At 39.1% G+C, this 14,692-nt stretch overlaps 3 protein-coding genes across 3 annotated transcripts in view; 2 read left to right on the top strand and 1 right to left on the bottom strand.

Annotated features, from left to right (window-relative positions):
- The window catches only part of UBE2V2 (ubiquitin conjugating enzyme E2 V2), a 738,183-nt gene that overhangs the window by 132,926 nt on the left and 590,565 nt on the right, over positions 1-14,692 (top strand). The gene's annotated exons all lie outside the window — the stretch shown is intronic.
- Positions 1-14,692, top strand: part of LOC126011868 (DNA repair-scaffolding protein-like) — a 95,209-nt gene that overhangs the window by 59,526 nt on the left and 20,991 nt on the right. The window lies entirely within an intron of this gene.
- Positions 9,537-11,740, bottom strand: LOC126012017 (bromodomain-containing protein 7-like). Its single transcript, XM_049775798.1, is given in 3 exon segments — positions 9,537-9,918; positions 9,921-11,203; positions 11,295-11,740. Coding segments are annotated over 3 exon segments (1,950 nt in total). The 3' UTR covers positions 9,537-9,697.

Raw genomic sequence — 14,692 nt, 5'->3', positions numbered from 1 at the left:
TATACCTGGGGGTCAATCTCAGAATATTCAAATCTATTCCATTAATTTGAGCGTCTGCCTTTATTCCAATACCTGTTTTAATGACCACTGCTTTATATTATAGTTTAAAGCTGGGGAACATGATACCTCCATCTTCTTTTCCTCAAGCATTGCTTTCGCTATTCATGTGCATTTATTGGTTCCAAAGGAATTTCAGAAGAGTTTTATACACTTTGAAAAATATCCTAGGTATTTTCTTTTTTAACTATTTATTTATTAATTGATTGACTAATTGGTTCTTTGGCCACACTCAGCGGTATTCAGGGGCTACTCCTGGCTCTGTACTCAGAAATAGCCCCTGGTAGACTGGGGGACCGTATGGGATGCAGGAAATTGAACTGGGTCCCTCCCAGGTTGGCCACATGCAAGACAAATGCCCTACCGCTGTACTATATATCCAGCTCCCAATGTCCTAGGTATTCTTATAGAAATAGGGGGGCTAGAGTGATAGCTCAATGGTAGGGCATTTGTCTTTCACTTGGCTAACCTGAGACAGACGCAGGTTTAATTCCTTGCACCGCACATGGTCCCCTGAGCTTGCCAGGACCTATTTCTGATTGCAGAGCCAGGAATAACTCCTGAGTGCTGCCGAATGTGGCCCAAAAATAAATAGCTGTTAGGGAAAATGAAGTCATTAAATTTGCTTATACATGGATGGATATGGAGATTAGATTATTATGCTGAGTGAAATGAGTCAGAGAAAATGGGATAGACATAAAAAATCTTATTTGTGGGATATAGAAAAATAAAGGAGAATACAGTAATAAAACCCAGAGACAATAGAGATGAGGGCCAGGAGGACCAGTCCATATCAGGAAGCTTGTGACAAAGAGATTGGATTGCAATTAAGAAAGAAAAGGGTCCATTATGACAATGATAGTTGGAACTGGCCACTGCATAAAATTCCAATACTGCACCCATCACCAGTATCCCCCCCCCTATCTCTACCGAGGACCATCAATTCCCTTCCCTAACATCACCTCAATTTAATTGTGTGAATCAGTTCTCCTATTATGTGCCTTTCGAGCTTTGTTGCCACCATGCTACATATATCTTTATAAGAAATACAGAATTCTATCTCTCATATATAAGACTTAATGAGGCATGGCATGGAGGATGACTATATAAAACAACTCATTTTGAACTTGTTATTATTTGTCAGTTACATGGTCATAACAAAGAAATACAAAGTAGAATTGACCTTTACTTCAAGCAAAATATTGGTCCTAGGCTGACTTCTTTTGTTTGTTTGTTTGTTTTGGTTTGGGGCCATACCCAGTGCTGCCCTGGGGCTTCTCTTGGCTCTGCACTCAGAGGTCACTCCTGATAGGCTGGGGGACCCTACGGGGTGCCTGCGAACTGAACTCAGGTCTGTCTGCGAACTGAACTCAGGTCTGTCTGGATCAGCTGCATGCAAGGCAAATGCCCTGTCGCTGTACTATTTCTCTGGTCCCAAAGGCTGACTTCTAAACATAATTTTGCTTATATAGCCATAGATATTATCTGAATAAATTATATTTAGTTGGGAAAATAATACTTTTAAAAGTTATTCACTATATATATATTTGTTTTGTTTTTTTGAATATATATTTTTAAACACCTTGATTACATACATGATTGTGTTGTTTGGGTTTCAGTCATAAAGAACACCACTATCACCAGTGCAACATTCCCATCACCAATGTCCCAAATCTCCCTCCTCCCCACCCAACCCCTGCCTGTACTCTAGACAGGCTTTTTATTTCCTTCATTCATTATCATTATTAGGATAGTTCAAAATGTAGTTATTTCTCTAACTAAACTCATCCCTGTTTGTGGTGAGCTTCATGAGGTAAGCTCTAACTTCCAGCCCTTCTCTCTTTTGTGTCTGAAAATTATTATTGCAAGAATGCCTTTCATTTTTCTTAAAACCCATAGATGAGTGAGACCATTCTGCGTTTTTCTCTCTCTGACTTATTTCACTCAGCAGAATAGATTCCATGTACATCTATGTATAGGAAAATTTCATGACTTTATCTCTCCTGACAGCTGCATAATATTCCATTGTGTATATGTACCACAGTTTCTTTAGCCATTCACCTGTTGAAGGGTATCTTGGTTGTTTCCAAAGTCTTACTATGGTAAATAGTGCTGCAATGAATATAGGTGTAAGGGAGGGATTTTTGTATTGTATTTTTGTGTTCCTAGGGTATATTCCTAGAAGTGGTATAGCTGGGTCATATGGGAGCTCGATTTCCAGTTTTTGGAGGATTCTCCATATCGCTTTTCATAAAGGTTGAACTAGGCAGCATTCCCACCAGCAGTGGATAAGAGTTCCTTTCTCTCCACATCCCGCCAACACTGCTTGTTCTCATTCTTTGTGATGTGTGCCAATCTCTGGGGTGTGAGGTGTTACCTCATAGTTGTTTTGATTTGCATCTCCCTGATGATTAGTGATGTGGAGCATTTTTTTCATGTGCCTTTTGGCCATTTGTATTTCTTCTTTGTCAAAGTGTCTGTCCATTTCTTCTCCCCATTTTTTGATGGGATTAGATGTTTTTTCTTGTAGAGTTCTGTCAGTGCCTTGTATATTTTGGAGATTAGCCCCTTATCTGATGGGTATTGGGTGAATAGTTTCTCCCACTCAGTGGGGGGCTCTTGTATCTTGGTTACTATTTCCTTTGAGGAGCAGAAAGCTTCTAGAACAACATGTAGGCAAAGCACTCCAGGACATTGAGACTACAGGCATCGGAGGAAATTGCACTCTCCAAACAAGTGAAAGCAGAGATTAACAGATGGGAATATACTAGATACATATTTTATTTATTTATTTTTTTGGTTTTTGGGCCACACCTGGCAGTGTTTTGGGGTTACTCCTGGTTCTAAGCTGTGGAATCATTTCTGGCAAGCTCGGGGTCTGTATGGGGATGCCAGAGTTTGAACTAGGTCTGCCACGTGCAAGGCAAGAACTTAAATTATTTTCTCTAGCCTTATTTGATAATATTATTTAAAACTTTTTGAACAGATTGAACAAATGTTATAATTTGTAACTTTTGAAGTATATAATAGTTTTGAACTAAAACATGTCTTTAAAATCCCTTAACTTTATACTGTTGAAAGAGTATTTATTTCTTTCTTCTTGGTTGAACTATAAGCATTTCTACAACAGAAGTAAAAGCATATAAACTGCCTTATTTGCTTTGACTAAACACTGTCTATAAGTTGCTAGAAGATGAAATATAATAAATGCTGTAATGACTGAAGACTACAAAGTACAGGATATAAGATTAAACACTTGTCATTTTATTGGTGACATCTATCAGTATTGACTGATATTTTTTAGTTTATTCTTGTTCAGTATGAACACACTAGCACTTCTGCATTTCCCCCTGTGTAGATGAGGTTATTGTGAATTACTTTAGAATTTGGGTTATGAATTGCTTTGATAATGAACCATCATAATGCCATATACCAAATATAACATTTTTGGAGACCTGGAGTTTGGAGGAGGAAAGGAAAGTGGAAATAAATGAAAAAAAAATAACCTAATACTTTTTTTAAATTAGAATATGCAGACTGCCAATGAATTGTGTTTTATTTGTTTTTCTTCTCATTTACATATTATGTGGGTAACATAACCTGTATGGAAATGACATAAGTTTCTTACCTGTTTTCTGTGCATTGCGTGAGAGTACCAAACTGTGGCCCATATTTTTCTCAAGGGCTTTCTGAGTGAGTCAATACATTGTTTCTTGTTTTACTTGCTGTCCCTCCCTAATTTGCGAGCACAGCGTGCTTTGGAATTTTCCAGGTACATTATTATAGAAGGAGGCACAAGAGGTGTGCCAAACCTGTGGGATCACTCAACTTGGGGGAGGGTGCCAGCAATGGTTCAGGAAAATATTTAATTGCAAGTGACCTAACTAAAGTAAGAATGAAAAATATATTACCTGAAATAAATATGTACACACATTGAAAGTTCCCTATTGTATTTAAGTGCTTTTGATCATTATATTTAAAAGTTGGCTTAAATGTAAACTGAGCTTCTTTTCAGCATGGATTTCAACACCTTTTTTGTAATTGTGCCAAGAACACTTTGTTCTGTTAAGTTTTCTGTGAGGAAGATTATTGGCTTGCTGCCAACCAGGGTTAAGTTCATTCAGATAAGTTTCAGTGTAGGCTCTGAATGGAATAAAGAATGCTTCTCTTGTCTTTACATGTTAGATGGATCTGCAGTCAGTTGTACTTTTGTTTTTCAATTATACAGACATACATATGTATTTGTGTGTATACATATATATGTATTAATATATACAAGAGTTAATTATTCTCAACATAAGTCTTAATGTTTATTAACAGTGAATTGATAGCAATTCACTCAGTGACAGGCATGGTGAAAGATGATAAATAACTTGATGAACTTAAAGTGAGAGTGCAGACTAAACAAAAGGATGATAAGCAGACTATTAAATCTAATGATGAATCTAGTATATATTTAAAAAATTGTTAGTATAGTTGGAACCATTATTGGTGCTGGGGTCATCAGTGTCATAGCACTGTGAGAGGGGTCAAATAGTACCAAGGACCAAACTTAGTGTCTTACACATTCATGCATTTGAGTGACATCTCCAGCATTTAGAAAATAATTTTTTTTTAAACTTGGGGGGTTGGGAGGGGTTTTCAGTGTCAGAAGAAAACCCATACCCTAATCCTCTCCAGGAATGTGATAGACATTGAATCATGTACCTGGCTAGTATTTTTTTCTTTTAAGATTTTTTATACAAACCATCTTTGTAAATGATAACACTTTGTTTATTGACTTTCTTTGCCTGCTTTGATAAAATATCACCATTTTCTTAACATTTTCAGACAAGTATCTAGTATGCGCTACATGGAATTTTAATTTAAATTTTTTAATTGAATCACTGTGAAATACACAAAAATGTTCTCATTAAGTTGTCATACAATATGCACATTATTTTCCAGTGCACATTTCCTGTCACCACTGTTTCTAGAATCCTTCCTGCACCCCCCTGCAAATTTCCTGCCTGTCTTATTTTAGACTGCTCTCTCTCTCTCCCCCCCTTCTGAAATTGAATCACGTCCCTCCTGAGTCAGCTGCATGCAAGGCAAAAGCCCTACCACTGTGCTATCTCTCCGGCCCCAACTTTCTCTCTTTATCAATTCTGCATTCCCCGTTTTCCCTTTAGACATTTTGATTTGTCCTATTCTTCTTTTGTTTTTTTTTTTGTTTTTTGTTTTTTTTTTTTTTTTTTTTTGGTTTTTGGGCCACACCTGTTGATGCTCAGGGATTACTCCTGGCTATGTGCTCAGAAATTGCTCCTGGCTTGGGGACCATATGGGATGCTGGGGGATCGTACTATGGTTTGTCCTAGCTTAACGAGTGCAAGGCAGATGCCCTCCTACTTGAGCTCCTGCCCCTGATTTGCACTATTCTTAATGAAAGGGTTCTTCTGTACCTATCACTTTATCTTTGTTCAACACTCAGTTCTTGACCAGCATGATCAGTTCCAATTATCATTATATTAGAGGTTCCTTCTCTACTATAAATGCCATGCTTCACTATTTGTGGCAAGCTTTCTACCATGGATTGGTCCTCCTGACCCTCATCGCTAATTGTCTCAATATTATTACCACACTATCTTTTTTTCCCCCTTATACTACACAGATGAGTGAGATTTTTCTATGTCTATTCCTCTTTCTCTGACTCATTTTACACAGCAGAATGCTCTCCATATTCATCTATGTATAAGCAAATTTTATGATATTATTTTTCCTAACAGCTGCACAGTATTCCATTGTGTAGATATACCATAGTTTCTTTATCCACTCATCTGTTCTTGGGCATGGGTCCAGATTCTGCTATTGTAAATAGTGCTGCAGTGAACATAGGAATGCATAGGGCTTTTCTGCATGTTTTTGTGTTCTTAGGGTATATCCCTAGAAGTGGTATTTCTGGATCATATAGAAGCTCAATTTCTAGTTTTTTTTTGAGGAATATCTAGGTTGTTTTCCAAAAAGGCTGGACATGTCTACATTCCCACAAGCAGTGAATGAGAGTCTTTTTCTCTCCACGTCCACATCAGCACTGGTTGTTCTTGTTCTCTGTGATATGAGCCAGTCTCTGTGGTGTGAGATGATATCTCATTGTTGTTTTGATTTGCATCTCCTTGGTGATTAATGATATGGAGCATATTCTTACGTGCCTTTTGGGCATCTGTGTTTCTTCATTGAGGAAATAAATGTTTATTTCTTCTCTCCTCCCCCCATTTTTTTTTTTTTTTTTTTTGGTTTTTGGACCACACTCGGTGATGCCCAGGGGTTACTCCTGGCTATATGCTCAGAAATCACTCCCGGCTCGGGGGACCAATGGGATGCTGGGGATCAAACTGAGATCTGTCCTGGGTCAGCCACATGCAAGGCAAATGCCCTACTGCTGTGCTATTGCTCCAGTCCTTCTCCCCATTTTTGATGGGGTTAGATGTTTTTTTCTTGCAGAGTTCCACAGAGCCTTTTATTTCTTAGATTAGCTCCTTACCAGACATGTATTGGTTGAATAGTTTCTTCCATTCTGTGGGTAGTCTTTGCTTTCTAGTCATCATTTCCTTTGAGGTGTAAAAGCTTCTCAATTTAACATAGTCCCATTTGTTTATCTTTGCTTCCACTTGCATGGCAAATGGTGTTTCTTTCTTCAATATGCCTTTAGCTTAGTGTCATGGAGAGTTCTGCCTACATTTACTTTATGGTTTCAGGTCTTTAATTCACTTTGATTTGATCCTTGTGCATAGTGTTTGCGGTCTGAATTCATTTTTTTATGTGATTAATCAGTTTTTCCAATATCAGTGTTGGAGTAACTAGTCTTCTTCCTAATCAGGATGGCTTATTCTTTGCATAAGAACCTCTGGATTGGCCCCCTTCCGCTACCTGTTCTTCACTCAGGAGAACAACTAAGCTTCCTTATAAAGAAGACACATCAGAGAGATTTCCTCTGCTTGCTTCATAGTTTGCCTGTCTGCCACCTCGTTCTGCTTGCAGCTCACTGGTGGAAGTTCCTGAACCTGTTTTATCTCCCTAACTTGGTGTGGATTATTTCCTGTGTCAGTGTTTCTTCCAGACCTGTGTTCCCCATTTTCCTTGGGATTGGAGTGTGAGGATTTCTCTTCAACTACTGTTGAAGAAGCTTTCCTTACTCCACTTTCTTTTTTTCTTCCTTTATTGAAGATTAATTGATCATATATTTGTGCATCTATCTCGGAATATTCAAATCTATTTAATTGATCTGAGAGTCTGCCATTTTTCTAGTACCATGCTGTTTTATTGCTTACTGCTTTATAGTACAGTTTGGTGTGGGGAAAAGTATTGCATCCTATCTTCTTTTTCTCAAGGATTTCTTTAGCTATTCATGGATGATTATTCCAAATGAATTTTAGGAACCATTGATCCACTTTTTTATTTTTTGGTTTTTGGTTTTTGGGCCACATCTGGCAGCACTCAGGGATTACTCCTGGCTCTGTGCTCAAAAATTGCTCCTGCCAGGCTTGGAGATCATTTGGGATGCTGGGAATCAAACCCTGGTTTTTCCCAGGTCAACTGCATGCAAGACAAACACCCTACCACTGTGCTATTGTTCTGGCTCCATGATCCATTTCTTTAAAAAATATCATGGGTATTCTTTTATAGAATGCAATAAGTCTGTACAATGCTTTGGGAAGTATTGCCATTTTAATTATGTTAGTCATTCCAATCATGAACATACTATATATCTTTATTATCTTGTGTCATGTTTTATTTTGTTAAGCAGTGCTTTGTAGTTTTCTCTGTATAGGTCTTGCACTTCTTTAGGTAAGTTGACTCCAAGGTGCTTGATTTTTTCTTCTTCTATTAATTTTTGGGCCACACCCAGTGATGCTCAGGGGTTACTTCTGACTATGCACTCAGATATCACTCTGGCTTGGAGGACCATATGGGATACTGGGGGATAGAACTGCGGTCAGTCCTGGGTCACCCGTGTGCAAGGCAAATGCCTTCCCACTGTGTGTCGCTCCAGACCTAGTGCTTGATTTTTTTTGGAAGCGCAATTGTGATAGGGAATTTTAGTTCTGGGAGTTTCTCTGTAATGATGTCCTTGACTATTGATTCTTCCTGGCAATTATTTTTCCTGGGCCTCTGGGACTCCAATGATTCTTATGTTGTTTCTGTTGAATTTGTCAAGGACTTCTATTTTCATCTGCTCACAGTCTTTGAGTATTTTTTCCATTGTGTAATTGTTTGCTTTAAGGTTCTTTTCCAGTCTCTTCTGCTGTATGGAGTTCTCATCTTCCAGCTTGCAGATTCTGTCCTCAGCTGCTATTACTCTGTTGGAGAGACTTTCCATTGACTTTCTAATTTCATCTACTGAGTTTTTCAGTCCTGTCATATTTCAGTTTGGAGTTTTCTAATTTCTTTCTTTGTGTTCTCTTCAGCTTGATCTATTCTTTCTTTGAGTTCTATGAGCACCCTCCATATTACTACTCTAAACTCCTTGTCTGAGAGGTTAACTATGTCGTTGGTACTTTCTGGGTCATTGTAGCTGCCATCTTCATTTTCTATGCATGCTGTTGTCCTGCATTGTTTCCCCATTGGCAGTCTTATGGTGTGGCTTTTACTGCATGTCGTGGTGGGGTTCATGGACTAGGAGATGCATGCTTCTCCCTGATTCTCCGTTTCCTGGTCGGTGAACCTTGATGGGATTAAGTTCTCTAGGGTCTTGTAGGATAGTCTCTTGCAGGGATCAGGAAGCCAAAAACGGAGGGATGCAGAGGCTTTTAAAAGGCACCAGGCAGATGGTACCGCCTTGTGGACTGGGACTTCCTACCTGGCTGGCGAACCTTGATGGGTTTGTTTTCTGGGATCTTGCTCAGCAGTCTCCTGCAGGGATCAGAAAGCCTGGGATTTAAAAAAAATATCTTTTCCTCTTTTTAATTACTTGTGTATAGAAAAGCCATGAACTTTTTTTTTTTTTTTTTTGCATATTACTTTTGTGGCTCACCACTTTACTGCACAAATCTACTGTTTCTAAGAAGCTTTTTTGCAGACTGTAGGATTTTCTAGAGAGAGAGTATTGTCATCTACAAACTGTGAAAACTTGATTTCTTTCTTTTGTATATGCATACCCTGGATATCTTTTTCTTGCCTAATTGCTATTGCAAGTACTTCCACTACTACCTTTAATAAAAATGGCAAGAGGGGAAACCTCATCTTGTGTGAGATTTTACAGAAAAGTAAAGATTTAAAAAAATAAATAAAAAAAAAAGACTTCTAGTTTTTTTCCCATTGAGTATAATATTTGCTGTGGGCTTTGACTGTATTGAGGAAGGTTCCTTCAATTCCCATCTTATTGAGATTTTTTTTTATCATGAATGGGTGCTCAACCTATCAATTGCTTTCTCTGCATCTATTGATATGATCATATGATTTTCTTTCTTTCTTTTTTTTTTTTTAGTTCCTTGAGATCCAGCTTTATTACCTAATAGAGGTCTATTCTCTGGAACATTAAAATTAATTGTTCCAAATTTTAATTAAAAACACAATTTATAAATATTTAATATCTTCTGAAAAGCACTTCCAAATTAAGAATGAAAAAAATATGTACATAGTCTATAACTAATCCCAGCCAGCTTTATACCCCATCAGGTCTACATTCAGCCACACTAGTTCTTTGAGGGTCTTCAAAATCTTCTGTTAAATCTACCAAGTTGCTTTCTACAATGGAGTAGGGGACAGAAATTCCCATTGCTTTCTGAATTCTGTATGTGCTAACGATATCACGTGGGGTCACTTGCTGTGCAAGTTCTTTAAGATTATTGGTCACTTGTTCAGCAAGATGCATTTCCCTGTAAGAGGACCCAGGAGACAGATCATGTTGGGAGGAGGTCTGGCACTCAGACGCTCATTTTGGGCTTCCTGGAGCTCCTTGAGCAATTTGGTGGTCTCATCAAGCTTCTTCTGGAACACTTCAGCTTCTTCAGAGTCAAATACTTCAATGGGAGCACCAAAGTTTGTAACTGCTTTTAGTGCTGTGAGCCGGTTCTGATTACTGGAGTCTACATGCCCCTCTGGTTCTATTTCGGTAATCTGCTCTGTTTCTTTTGCTGTATCAAGTGTCCTAGTCTGATCTCCATCTTCAAGTGATGTCGTCTCTAATTCCTGCAGGGTTCTAGAGTGCACTCCTTTTGTTAGAACATCCAGTAAACTGTCTGCCATAACATATGGATAATCTGGGCAGGTGGCCAAAAATTCATGAATGCTGAAGTCACTTGGAAGATCAGAGTCTTCTCCATATGTTGAATAGATTAAATCAGAATCATCCTTGCTGATATTTGCAAATGTGGAATCATAATGTGGAGTATAAGAACTGAAAGGTCCGTAATTTAAGTATAATACTGGAGTTACTTTGTTCCTCTTACCTTCTTTGAAACCCTGCAAAGTATTCACTCCAGACTGAAGTCTTCCAGTTGTCATTCCTAGTCTCACAGGGCAATAGCCTGGCTCTCCTATAATGGGACCCACAGGATGTAGTAGTCCCAATGTTGTTGTCCCATCTGGTTTTCTTCTTTCAAACTCACACTGACTATTAACAAGTCTCCTGGTCAGCTTTCCTCCAGATTCCTTTACAATGCGATCAATCTGCTCCGGCTCTCTTTCTAAGTTACTGATTTTACATCTGTCGTCAAGCGTATCTTTGTCTTTCTTTTTGTTTTCCTTATTGGGACTCTTGAAAATGAGTGCATCAGGATCTCCAGTGTCTTCGCTTTCTCTCAGCCAGACACAGGTGTCCTCCCCACTCTGAGAGGTGTCTGTTCTTTCTGCTTCCAACTTTTCTGCAAGTCTGCCTTGAAGCCAATGCTGTTTCAGGCTCTGAATTCTCTCTTGGCTAAGAATTTTCATCCCTGAATGCAGCAGCTTCTTTGCAGCTTTATAATAAATGGTCTCTGGTTTGTTGTAAATCATAGCATTAGTACACATTAGTTTAAAGTTATCCTTTAGTTCTTCTATGGACTGGTAATCATTGTTCTTGATCTTTTCTTTCATGGTACTAAAATCCATTGGGTGTTTAATGATCATGGAGTAGCCGGGAGCAATAAAATCAGCCACAGGAAATGAAAAGAAAGCACTTGGGTCTTTTAAAAGTAAGTCATCAAGGTGGTGATACCCTCAGGTAGAGATGAGGATACAGAGGCTCAGGGTAGTCAAATCATTTATTCAAGGCCATAAATCTTTGCAATTGTCTCATCAGTTGATTCAAAGCTTCTTGAAGGGGTGTCTGTTCTACTTCTTCTTGTTTGGTTAAAGAGCTTGTGAGAGGCTTCTCAGGAGGCAAGTCTAATCTCACAGGTCCCTGACATTGGAGGTCTTTTTCTGTCTCATTCTCCACATGGTCACGATCTCGCTTCTTTCTGTCCTTGACGCGTCTCCGCTTGCGCCCCTTCTCCTCGCCGGGCGGCTGCTTTTCGCCCTTCCGCTTCTTGCGCTTTCGGTCGCGGTGCTTGTCGTGCTCGGACGAGGCCTTGTCGTCGAGGAGGCTGGAGTCGTGGCCCGAGCTGCCGGTGGAGAGCTCGGTCACCTCGCTGCCGCCGACCTTGAGGACGAGCTTCAGGGGCTTCTCCGCGTACTCCTCGTAGAGGCGCCACTCCGACTCGTGCTTCTTGTGCTTCTTGCCCATGTCCACCTGCCCCGGAGCCCGCACCCGTGCCAGGCCCAGGCCGAGTGGCAGCGCTTCTGGTCCGGGCCAGGCGGGCGGAGGGCGGGAGCGCGCCCGCGAGAGCCCGCGCCGCGCGCGCTGGGCGGCGCGAGGCTTCCCCCGAGAACTGCTCGCAGCGAGCCCGAGCGCCTGATTTTAATTTTTTTATTAATATGGTATGTTACATTGATTGACTTTTTTTTTTTTTTTGGATAACCAATGGCGTAACGGGGTTACTTCTTGCTCTGAGCTCAGAAATAGCTCCTGTTAGACTTGGGGACAATGTGGGATGCTGGATTCAAACCACTTTCTGTCCTGAATCAGCTGCATTCAAGGCAAATGCCCTACCGCTGTACTATCTCTCCGGACCCTGGTTCGTGTATTTTAAACCATCTTTGCATTCCTGAGATGAATCCTACTTGGTCATGGTATAAAACTTTCTTGATGAGTTGTCTGATTCTATTTGTTATTTTGTTGAGGATCTTTGCATCTGTATTTATCAAGGTTGTAAGCCTGTAGTTTTTTTTTTTTTTTGTGATGTCTCTGCTTGTGATAATCAGGGTGATAGTTAGCTTCATAGAAACTTGTTTTGTTTTGTTTTGTTTGTTTGTTTTTTGGGCCACACCCAATGATGCTCAGGGGTTACTCTTGGCTATTCACTCAGAAACAGCCCCTGGCTTGGGGGACCATATGGGACATTGGGGAATTAAACTGTGCTCCGTTCTAGGTTAGCACATGCAAAGCAAATACCCTACCACCTGTGCCCTGAGCTTCTTAGAAACTTTTAAAGTGTTTCTGCTTCTTTAATTTCTTGGAAGAGCTTGAAAAGTATTGACAGTAGGTCCTCTTTAGAGATTTGAAAGAATCCACTAGTGATTCCAACTGGGCCTGACTTTTGTTTTTAGAAAGCATTTTGATTACATTTTTATTTCCTCAATGGAGATGTCAAGGCATTCCAGATCATATTTGTTCAATATTAGGTAGTTATATGAGTCTAAAAATTTATCTATTTCTTCCATGTTCTCTTGTTTTGTTGTCATAAAGTTTCTCATTATCAGTAGTGACATTCACTTTTTTTTTAAAATTAATACCTTTATTTAAACACCTTGATTACAAACATGATTATGGTTGGGTTTCAGTCATGTAAGGAACATCTCCCTTCACCAGTGCAACATTCCCAACCCCAGTGTCCCAAATCTCCCTCCACCCCACCCCACCCCCACCTGTACTCTAGACAGGCTTTCCAGTTCCCTCATTCATTCACATTGTTAGGATAGTTCTCAATGTAGTTATTTCTCTTACTGCACTCATCACTTTGTGGTGAGCTTCATGAAGTGAGCTCGGACTTCCAGTCCTCCTCTTTTTTGTCTCTGAAAATTATTGCAAGAATGTCTTTCATTTTTCTTAAAACCCATAGATGAGGGAGACTATTCTGCATCTTTTTCTCTCCCTCTAACTTATTTCACTCAGCAGAATAGATTCCATGTACATGCATGTATAGGAAAATTTCATGACTTCATCTCTCCTGATGGCTGCATAATATTCCATTGTGTATATGTGCCAGTTTCTTTAGCCATTCATCTGTTGAAGGGCATCTTGGTTGTTTCCAGAGTCTGGCTATGATAAATAGTGCTGCAATGAATATAGATGTAAGGAAGGGATTTTTGTATTGTATTTTTGTGTTCCGAGGGTATATCCCTAGGACTGGTATAGCTGGATCGTATGGGAGGTCAATTTCCAGTTTTTGGAGGAATTTTGCTTTCCTTATTTTATTTTCATTATTATTATTATTATTTATTATTATTATTATTATTATTATTGCTTTCCTTAAAGGTTGGAGTAGATGGCATTCCCACCAGCAGTGGATAAACATTCACTTTTTATTTGATTCGATTTATTAAGTTTTACTCTTTCCCTTTCTTTGTGAGTCTTACTAATGGTTTATTGATTTGTTTAATTTTTCAAAGAGCCAACTTTTGCTTTCATTGATGTTTTGGATTATTGGGGGATTTCCATTTTATTTTTTCTCTAACTTTTATTATTTTCTTGGCTACATTTGTAGCTCATTTTGTTTATCATTTTCTAATTTATTTTATTTTATTTTATTTATTTAAAGAAAATGTATTACATAGTTGACATAACTGATAATACATTTTTAGGAGAACCAAAAGCAACATGATTTTTTTTTGTTTTTGTTTTTTTGGGCCACACCCATTTTGTGCTCAGGCGTTACTCCTGGCTAAGCGCTCAGAAATTGCCCCTGGCTTGGGAGGACCATATGGGACGCTGGGGGATTGAACCTCGGTCCTTCCTTGGCTAGCTCTTGCAAGGCAGACACCTTACCTCTAGCGCCACCTCACCGGCCCCAACATGATTTTTTTTTAATTATTTTTTTTTATTATTTTAATTATGACAACAAAGATGCAAAGAAAGAGGACAGGGTAAAGTTACAGTGGAAGCCCAATCACCCATAAACAGGATTCTCAGTAGTCCCATCGATGATATCCCAGCCTTGAACTTTCAGCCAAAGAACATTAAGAAAAACAAAACTGAACCCATGTACAATACAATTACTTTGTCCCTCAAATCCCCAGTTGTAGTACATATTGTTTCTTAGCAGCACACCATATAATCTAAAGATATTAGACTTATGTAACTCTTTAAACATTGAGGGCAAAGTACATTTATCTAGTTCCATGCACATGCTTACTAGTTTAAGTTAACCTCAAAAGTTTTAATGGGTTGTTTTTCTTAAGGATTGGAGTCAAGGGAACATAGTAAAAAACGATATTAAAGTGGCATTTGTTTGCATAGGCCCACCAAAACATAAGGGACATGGAAAGACAAATTATGGTCTAAATACATGGAGACCCTACCCCTGAAGTTTCCTGGCACAGGACTGACTCTAGGCTCCAGGCAAACTAGTTTGTCCAA

Source organism: Suncus etruscus, chromosome 6, assembly GCF_024139225.1.
Source record: "Suncus etruscus isolate mSunEtr1 chromosome 6, mSunEtr1.pri.cur, whole genome shotgun sequence".
Taxonomy (NCBI): Eukaryota; Metazoa; Chordata; class Mammalia; order Eulipotyphla; family Soricidae; genus Suncus; species Suncus etruscus.
The sequence above is the reverse complement of the archived record's forward strand: the minus strand, read 5'-3'. Positions and strand labels throughout refer to the sequence as shown.